This window comes from Genypterus blacodes, unplaced genomic scaffold (genome assembly GCF_046128005.1).
Source record: "Genypterus blacodes isolate CSIRO-AG114 ecotype Tasmania unplaced genomic scaffold, CSIRO-AGI_Gbla_v1 ptg000003l_1, whole genome shotgun sequence".
Classification (NCBI taxonomy): Eukaryota; Metazoa; Chordata; class Actinopteri; order Ophidiiformes; family Ophidiidae; genus Genypterus; species Genypterus blacodes.
Window position 1 is genome coordinate 3966312 of NW_027466817.1, and position 9375 is coordinate 3975686.

The 9375-nt window shown below is 42.4% G+C and overlaps 1 protein-coding gene across 2 annotated transcripts; it reads left to right on the forward strand.

Moving 5' to 3' along the window:
* Positions 1-1014: 1014 nt before the first annotated feature.
* On the forward strand, positions 1015-9375 carry tsku (tsukushi small leucine rich proteoglycan homolog (Xenopus laevis)). Of its 2 annotated transcripts, none has more exons than XM_076144749.1 (3): positions 1015-1260; positions 5862-6173; positions 7007-9375. In XM_076144749.1, the coding sequence occupies exons 2-3, from the start codon at positions 5868-5870 to the stop codon at positions 7745-7747; spliced, it is 1047 nt and encodes a 348-aa protein (XP_076000864.1). In that variant the 5' UTR covers positions 1015-1260; positions 5862-5867; the 3' UTR covers positions 7748-9375. The 2 variants fall into 2 exon arrangements, with proteins under 2 accessions (XP_076000864.1, XP_076000856.1); XM_076144741.1 differs by lacking the exon at positions 1015-1260 and adding an exon at positions 5005-5113.

The window sequence follows — 9375 nt, forward strand, 5'->3', positions numbered from 1 at the left end:
CCCTTTGCAGGAGTTATTGTTCTTGGCTCACTTTCAGTAACAGAAAAGCACATAATATTCAGGAATGTTCCTTTTTTTCACAACACAGATGTAACATCTAATCATTTTAATTTCATCATCTTCTTGTGCTTTTGTAGGATAGATTTTAGGATTGATCTTGTATCATTATGTAGTTCGAGTTGCAGATCAGATCAAATATGGCGGCTTCGACAGGAAAGACAAAGTTTCCGCTCATCGTTTCCCCCCTAATATGCCGCTCAGGCCAGATAGAAGCCCGAACCGCCGCCTGGTTGCGTAACACTCTGGAGCGCAGTGTGTCTTTTCATGTGGCTTTGTCTGCGGCGTCTCCACCAGATGGCGCACCGACCACCCGCCATCAAGCCGTCAGTCACAGCAGACCTTAGCTGGAACACACACGTCTGGGCTTCCCAAAATAAAAGCGCAGTATTTGTCATAGGAGCTGGTCTTGTTTTTTGTAGTCACAGAAGTATAACTTACAGGAGGCGGCCTTTATAATATTGCAAATATACAGATAACAATGTTTACTTTTACATGTAGAGAATCCTGTTTTAGTTTTTGTAATTCATGCTGTTGAGGTATTTGGGATGCAACTGATGATTCCTTTCATTATCATTTCATCTAATGGGATAAGTAGAAATACCAAATCGTTGTCAGTCATGCAAACATTTCACGTTTTTTCATCAAAATTATTTATAAATGTTCTGCTAATTAATGTATTACTGAGAGAACACAAGATATCATTGTATTTATCCCGAGGGAAATTGTTGTACCAAGGCCTGCTCAGTAATACACTGCGATAGAGGATGTCTAAGATGTCTAATGTCCTTGATGACATTGACATTATAATTATCAGAAATTTCCCCGACAACTAAAATTGTGCAACACGCATGTTCGAACACCGAATGCTGCGTTTTATTTTGGAAAACACGTCCCGGAAGTTATCTAATTTTGCAGCGGGTTGGACTTAACTTTAATAAATGAAGTAGAGTGTGATGGGGTGTCCTAGTGTGTCTGAGAGTCCCGCTGACAGCTAGTTGTATGAGCGCGTACACACACATACACACACAAACGCGCACGCATACAAACAGTCAGACACACTTGCACGTATAAACACACACGCGGTGCTGTGAGAAGGACTTTCAGCAGAGCAGCGCGGATCTTGGATCTTGGATCTTGGACAGAGTGTATAAATGAAGTGAACATGGCCTGTGAAGCGGATCAGAGTTTTCCACAGCAGAGGTAAGTTTGTGCTGTCTGTTCTTCCTTTACTCCCTCACAGCCTGGAGGTCCTCGGCCCGGGAGATCAGAGCTCAGATCGGGCTGATCCCTCCTCAGGGATCCTAAACTGATCCATCTCTTATCGCAAGTCACTTGGAAATTTTCGAAACGTTGACGAGAGACTTGACGAGTTTACGCATATGACAACAAACGGAGAAACAAAATACTTAGGTGTGGGTTGTGTTAGATCTCCATGTCATGATGGTTTTAATACTTTACGCCTTTAAATGTTGCAGTAGAATCCACTGCTCTGCTCGCTCTGCCACGGCTGCAGGAAATTTGATCTGTAGAGGTCCACGGGAGTGTTTGCCCGCCTCTAACGGTAACTTCCAAAGCTCTGCAGGCTCCCGCAAGTTCATTCTGTAGACATTTCTCACATCCAATATCCGTTTATAACACGATAGGGAGCAAAACCTGAGAAAAAGTTGGATATGAGTGGAAAAATGGGCAGGAATTGTGTTTTATAATGGCTATGGAATCACTGAAAGGCCTCTGAGATCTGTTTGCATTATTCATACTGGCTGTATTTGTCAGAGTTTGCAGTTTTGTGACCTATAAACAGAATGAAAGTGTAATATAACAATAGGAGTGAGATGTTTGTCCATTATCTGACTCTGAAGTATTTAATTATAATCCTGTAAAAGTGATACGTCTGTAGTATTCTAGTATTCTAAGTATTATAAATGTAAGCAAACCTTCCCAAAACATCAGAAAATGAACTTTGTGTGGTTCGCAAAGTTTGGTTCATGTACCAACATCAGTACGAGAAGTGCCCCCTAGTGGCCACAGCTAAAATTCCCTATCTCTCTTTAGGGCTTCCTCTGATTTTGAGAGTTTGTGGCTTGTTGGTGACGTCTCTGTTTAATTTTGAGCACCACTGAGCTCGCGTCTCAAAAAAATAAATTGTAGTCTCATATTGATCGGAAAATGTTACGTGCTGGCGATCGACCTCTGCTGAAGTGCAGCAAACAAAACCTCCATGATCCCAAATCCCATAAAGCTGAGTTGCAAATGAATGTAGGTGAAGCCCAAAGATGTCGACATCACCTCCACCGATTCTATCATCAGCCTTCCTCCTCTTCCTATCAGCTTCTCTATACTCTTCCTTAATGGGATCAGCTCCTCGGCTTTATCTTATCTCCTTTCTGTGGAGTTTATTTGCTCACTGTAACCAAAGGCAGCATAATTGTTTTAAACACTTAACTACAGTCAATTAAATTTACAGTCCCAGCCTCCTTGTCATTTTCACGCATGAAACTTGTCCTAATGCGATCGGTATGGTTTCCTTATTCAAATTACACACTTGTGGATTAATTTAGCGCAGTCTGGGCGACATGGGGAATATAAGAGCGGTGCAGGATATGGAGTGTGTTGATGGTCGCAAAAGGTTCAAAGTATATGAAATGAAATAAGCACTAAATGGATGTAATGTTCAGGGGATTCAGTCGATCAATCTTAAATGCTTTAAAGCTGAATCCTCGCTTTCATTTGACACAAACTCATACAATTGTGTTTCTGTTGAGCTTTTCCCCAAAGGCCAGAATGTTAAATTGAAGGGATTTTCTATCTCTTTTCATGTAGAAGTTATGAAATGATTGTGTTATAAGTGAATAAGACGGCGCCATAAAAGACACAATAGATATAAAGAGCCACAGATTCCCAGGACAGCAGGGGCTTTGGATGTCGTTTTCTCAGGGATAAACGTGTGAATAGACCCCTGAAAGTGAGAAGGTGTCGGGCCTTGATTTCACGGGCTCTCGCCAATTGTCCACTCAGGGGTTTCACAGCTCTAACTACCGTAGCCGTTGGGTTAATTACGGCAGTTAGACTGCGTGTGATTTGAAGGCCGCGGCAAACAGCGCCTCACTGTTAACTGAGATTTATGAGGGATAGGCTGAGAGGAACACCTGGTGCAAAACACTCACGATTCCCGCTGAAATAACAGATGGAGAGAAGGAAGAAGGAGGGACAGAGACGTGAACCCACACACTGCTAATGACCTGCTGACTGAACCAAAAGCTAATGTCCACTTGCTGGGTTGTAAAGAAAGCAGACCACTTTGAGGTTGTTTGAGGTGAGACGACTTCAAACTGAAGGAGTCACACACTGTTATGATTTTGAGGAAACTGGGTGGAAGGGTGGGACAGGATCCGCTAACTTTTGGTTCTGATCCAGATCAAGGGGAAAATTGAGAATTCTATGCATAAACTTGAATGCAATCGGCCATATTCAGCCAACGATATACTATTAATAAATTCAATTTGGTCTGATTGAGAAATCAAATTAAAAGATACTGTTTGTTATGAGAAATAAAGCAGTTAAGGGTGAAATGCAGAGGAGGGCCCAAATACTATCTGATCTCCTTTGACTTCTGGGGAATGTAAACAAGAGTTATGCACGTGCTACAGAGAAGCAAAGCCGTTACTCAAACACATCACGGTTTGATCTTGAAATATAAGCCTGTGACACAGTGATTTCATGTGCAGTAAATAGAACCTGTGTTTGTATTGCATTTGCTTTCAACGGTTGGACTTTGTAACCTCTGGAGACCACGGACAAGTAAAGAGCCGCGGTGCATGAAACATTTGTTTACTCAGCTTAATTTGACACTCATTAAACTGGCCCATTCCTGTTTGGTCAAAACTTGCAGCTGAAGGGCACACAAACACACACACACACACACACACACACACACACACACAGACACACACAGTACACACACAGTACACACACACACCATCAACATCAGTTTGTTTAGAAGTACGAAGCCTCCATCGGGGTGATTTAATTAGTTTCATGAAGATGTTTCCAGAGTGAAAGTGAGAATGAGTGCAATATTAAACTAAATTCATTCAGTATGTTACACAGATTTATTTTTTTTGCAATTTGTTTTTATGGAAGCAGATATTGTACATGACATTGTGCATACAGGTGTAGGATATTTTGGAGATCATTTTTTATATAGAAAGAGGGGAAAGAGGAGAGAGAGAGATAGAGAGAAGGGAGGAAGGTTGTGTTATCCCTACTATTGTTGTTGAACTTTATACATAGACCCTGAGGTAGAGTACAAGTGGGCTAGAGTTGCAATAATGTCATAGGGTACATACAGAACTTACAGGATGATGTCAAACAGCAATGTAGGCTAGGGAAAATCATAGGTTGTGAGAGAGAGAGAGAGAGAGATAGGGGAGAAACAAACGGGAAAGGAAAGAACCAGAGAGATGGCGTCCCACCCCGAAACCCCACCCAACCCCACAGTCATGCAACCCCGCATTTACAGATTTATAACATTACAACCATGACAGTATGAACTATAGAGCGCAGGGTGTCAAAACAAACCCCTCCATTGGAACAAACAACTTAGAGACATTGTAATCAGCCCCTACGCTCCAGCGCCGCTATGCAACCTCATCCTGTTATGTGAGCAAAGATAAATGACCTCAGCAGCCGTTAGATAGAGCTGATAGTAGTTGCACCTCTATGTTGCATGACGAAAGAGAATGCATTCCTCAAACACATGCCAGTTTTAAAGACAGACTTGACTTTTAAAGCAAGAATTCAAAGGGTCTACACACACAAACAGTCAATCAAGAGGCTCCACAGTGGAATCATAGTGCCTGCCGGCGTTTCCATTGTGATCCCTGTGTACTGAATGATACCTGTATCTTTAATAGACTTTGTGCTGTGTCATGACTGTTTGGGTGGCTGTTACACAACGCTTAACCTCTGTCCACTATGCCTGTGTATTTTAACCGTTTTGTGTGTGTGCATGTGGCAAAGAGACACATTCACTAACAACAAGAGCAGAACACAGGTATGATAGGTTTACTGGCTTTTCCACTGATATAGATTTTAGCATTTGATTTTTAGTATTAAGACTTTTTGAAGCTATTGGCAGGGTGCTTGATGTTAATGTACATTTTAATTTGACAAAGATCTCGCTTTCTTATGTTCAGGCTTAATTTTCTTTCTCAGGTGTCGTCCTATTACAGCATTAGATGCGGGTTTTCGTCTATCGTAGTACTTGCAAATTGTTTTGCCTGAATGCAGCTGAACTTCAAAGCCTTAACTCTTACTCAGATCTTGTTCTTATAAATGACACATGACTGCATTTTGTCTCTTGGATGTATCAGAAATTTAAGGGCCTTGATCTACAGTACTCTCCATCCGTTTTTACAGCCATGTGCAGGCCGGCTTGTTGTATTGTGTAAACTAAGAAAGTGCAAATGAACTCTTTGATCAATGAAATTAGGCCAGGCTGACTGGTAAGTGAAGGACGAGGAAAATTGAAGCTGCTCAAGTTGCATGAAGGAAAATCTCTCCATAAAGCTTAAGATAGAATTTCAATGAGAAACTCTGAAATTACAGGTAATGTCTAATGTGAAGTACGGAGGTCTGGATGAGCCGTTGTGATTGGTTAAAGAATGCAAATCAAGGCAGCTTAGGCTTAGACGCTAGTGTAAACATCATGAGCACTCTGATGAACGTCAGACATTCCTCCCCTCTGTGGGAGTAGCATGGTTTAACAGGTTAAAAACATAATGAACTTGTTTTCTCTCCAGAGCATAATGGTACTCCCCCTGTGGTTCGTCCTGTTGCTACTGGCAGCAGTCCAGTGCAGCGCTGTGAGGAACTGCTACCCCGGCTGCCACTGCGAGGTGGAAAGCTTCGGCCTGTTCGACAGCTTCAGCCTGACCAGGGTGGACTGTCGAAATCTGGGACCCGGCACCGCCATGCCCATCCCCATCCCGCTGGACACCACCCATCTGGATCTGTCCTCTAACAGCATGGGCCCGCTCAGCGACACCATGTTGGCCGGTCCGGGATACACGACCCTGGTGAGCCTGGACCTCAGCAGTAACCACGTCAGAAAGGTCAGTACCATCGACCTGCACGCACAGATGCAGAAGCTCCAAATGATGATGATGCCACATGGCAACGACTTGAGGTTGTCAAGAGATAAAGGACTGGGTTGAGAACATCTTCACCTTAAACGTCATACAGTTCTACTTTAGATAAGATAAGATAAGATGATAAGATTGAAGAAAACTTTTGATTGGTACCAACACCTAACCAACCCAATAAATTAATTCAAACTAAGTGCCTGTCATATTGAACTAATTTATTTTTCTAGTCCTGTTTAGGCAATTAACTGTGTAACAGTAGGAGATCATACTCTTATTAATAGTTTTACTCAGGCATGTTAACTTCATAACTGGACTTGGCTGCCTTTTCGGGCATTACGTCAATGATTGGACACTCTTACTCCAATTATGCAACAATTAATTTGTATACAGAGACTGACAAATTTCATCACATTTTGGATTAATCATCTGGCTAATGAGTTCTTGTAAATGTAGTCTGTGTCTTCATTTACAACCTTGTGCTCTGCCACAAATACCTTTGAGGAGAGACAGAGAGTCTGTACCGTTATCTCCACTGATATGAGCCATTGTATTGGAATTATTAAAGAACATTTCTGTTAGCAGTCCGTTCGGCCAATGTTCTTAATAGGTCTAAACACCACCTACAGATACATTTTTGTCATTTATGGCTCAGATCTCCAACAGGATCCTAAAGGTTTAGGACCTTTCCCTTCCCTCTTCCATCATTCCATTCCCCTCTTGTTCCCTCTTGTTGCTTTCCTCTCTTGATAATGCTTAACACTTTCTCTTCTTCCCTCGCTTCCTTGCCTCATGACTTTCAGATCAGCCAAAATGCCTTGTCCAAGCTCCGTTACCTGGAGACGCTGGACCTCAGCCACAACTCCCTGCAGAGCCTCGCCCCGAACTGCTTCTCTGGCCTCCCCCTGACTGAAGTGGATCTCAGCCACAACAGCTTCCAGCACTTTGACATGGATGTGTTCTCTACTAAAGTCAACGGTGAGCCTGTGAGCGTGGATCTGTCTCACAACAAGCTGGAGTCTGTCTCCAGTTCTTTGCACGGACGAGTACTTCACATTCAAAGCTTGAATCTGACAGCAAACCGGCTGTCGAGCATACCAAACTTGGCAGGTATTCCCCTGAGGTACCTCAATCTGGATGGTAACCCTATCGCCTACATCAAAGAGGGAGCGTTGGCTCAGCTAAAAGATCTGGTTTATCTATCTCTCAGCAGCCTCGGTGAGCTGCAGGAAATAGAGGCACACAGCTTTAAGGGCCTGCAGGGCCTCCAGGTTCTGGATCTTTCCAACAATCCCAAGCTGAAGACACTCAGCCCTGCAGTTTTTAGTGGACTAGACTCCCTGCAAGAGCTGAATTTGTCCATGTCTGGGGTGACATCCTTGCCAATGAACATGCTTTCCCACCTGCCCAGTATTAAGAGTATAATACTGGGACAGGGCGTCCACTGCTGGAGGACACAGAAACAGGGACAGTTCCACAGGCAGCTGGGGCAACTCCAACACGACGAGGTTCTGAGCTGTGACGTCCAGGGTGCGGTTTTGTGAGGCCTTAGAATTCGGACACCAGAACTGTGCCTTACTGCTCTTTAAGATATCCAAAACACTTGTTGGTGTTTTTACCTCTCCAGTTTGTTCTGTGGTGAATGTCTGAACAGTAAATGTAGCTTTCATGAACTCCATGAGCTGTCATTAACTCTGCACCTTTTAAAACACACAGAACCAAACCATTAGCCTGGCTTGGAACATTTTGTACAGCAGTTTAGATAATCCATATAATGAATTTCAGCTTTTCATGTAATTGAAACTGGCAAATACCATGCAGAATCTAAAATGTTATTTCCAGTTGATTTGCCATCATACATGGTAGGATGTTTTGTAATTTGCACTTATTCCAGTTGCATTCCAAGTGTGTTTGTTAATGTACTTACACATCGCCAAAATGCCACGATACAAAACCTCCTCTGCATTATTCCATAGCCACACTGATAGTTTTGTTGAGTTTTGACCACTAAGGTTGTACGCTTTGACTTTGAATGTGAGGCTGGAGTGACGTGAGACACAGTCACAAGTGAGTGTGTTCTCTGTCATTCAGTCAGTGTGTATATGCATGTTAAAAGTGTGATTCTAATCTGATTATGGCAATGAATTTGTTTTCTTTAAATGCCATGTTAACGCCATAAGCAGATTGAAAACGGTGTAGAGTGATGTTGGGGTTTCCATAGTAACATGCCTGGATCATGGTGGTAAAAAAGACTTACAATCATTGTTTTATAATCCGTGCATTTTGACTCCATCCTACTGATTAACAATGTAAACACAGGTTTATAGTTTTTTAACCACATAATGACCATTTCATTACTTGACTTTAGTTGTACCAGAAGCCAAATGTGAGAACTTATCTGTGTCCTAAATGTGCACTAAATAGGGATTTTAACAGCTATATTGCAACATTGTATGAAGTGTGGTCAGCGTTGAAACAATTTCATACACTTCCTTATGTGTTCTACATTTGCCCTGTTTTCACAATGTGGTCTTGATGGACTCTATCGTCCCACAATGCACCGCAGCGCAGAAAGGGCGGCGCTAATCAGAAGAAGCATTTTGTGTATTGTATATTTGGGATGCAGCTCATGTTTGTTGTATTTAGACAGTTTGTCTTCATAGCGTCCCTGTCCTGGGTTTTGTTTCCACCCAATTACACAACAGGATGATGTAATCGTCTCCCTGGAGTTTTTCTTTGACCTGCTGTCATATCAGCCTCTGCTGAAAAAAGCACATCTGACCAAAGAACCATCGCAAATTTATTCTAATCTACTAAAATTCTCATGAGCCACCCAGCTATGGCATGCTTTCTGGGTGCGTAAGTATGTGTCTGAGTGTGTGTGCGAGTGTGTGTGTGTGTAACCTGACATTGGCATACCTGTGGTGTTTCTGTGGACTATCAGCCTCACGACTGCAGACAAGAGCTTTCGAATGTAGGCAATCAGTAGATAACGAATGGGACCAAATGTTTTGGTTTTGAGATCACAAAAGAGATGAAGCGTTAAAGTTGTGCTGAATGAAGCGCTAATGACTGGATGAGCCCATCTTCGGTATAGAAGTTTATATTTATGCATCTTCACTGTACATAAATTTATATATAAACCATATGTATAATAAATAACTTGTCACAG

What these genes read in the sequence shown, in the direction of transcription:
- tsku (XM_076144741.1), top strand. Translation starts at nt 5,069, where the DNA reads ATGTGGCAAAGAGACACATTCACTAACAACAAGAGCAGAACACAG. An exon ending in ACAACAAGAGCAGAACACAG is followed by an intron (nt 5,114 to 5,861) that starts GTATGATAGGTT and finishes TTTTCTCTCCAG; the next exon opens with AGCATAATGGTACTCCCCCT. An exon ending in GCAGTAACCACGTCAGAAAG is followed by an intron (nt 6,174 to 7,006) that starts GTCAGTACCATC and finishes CATGACTTTCAG; the next exon opens with ATCAGCCAAAATGCCTTGTC.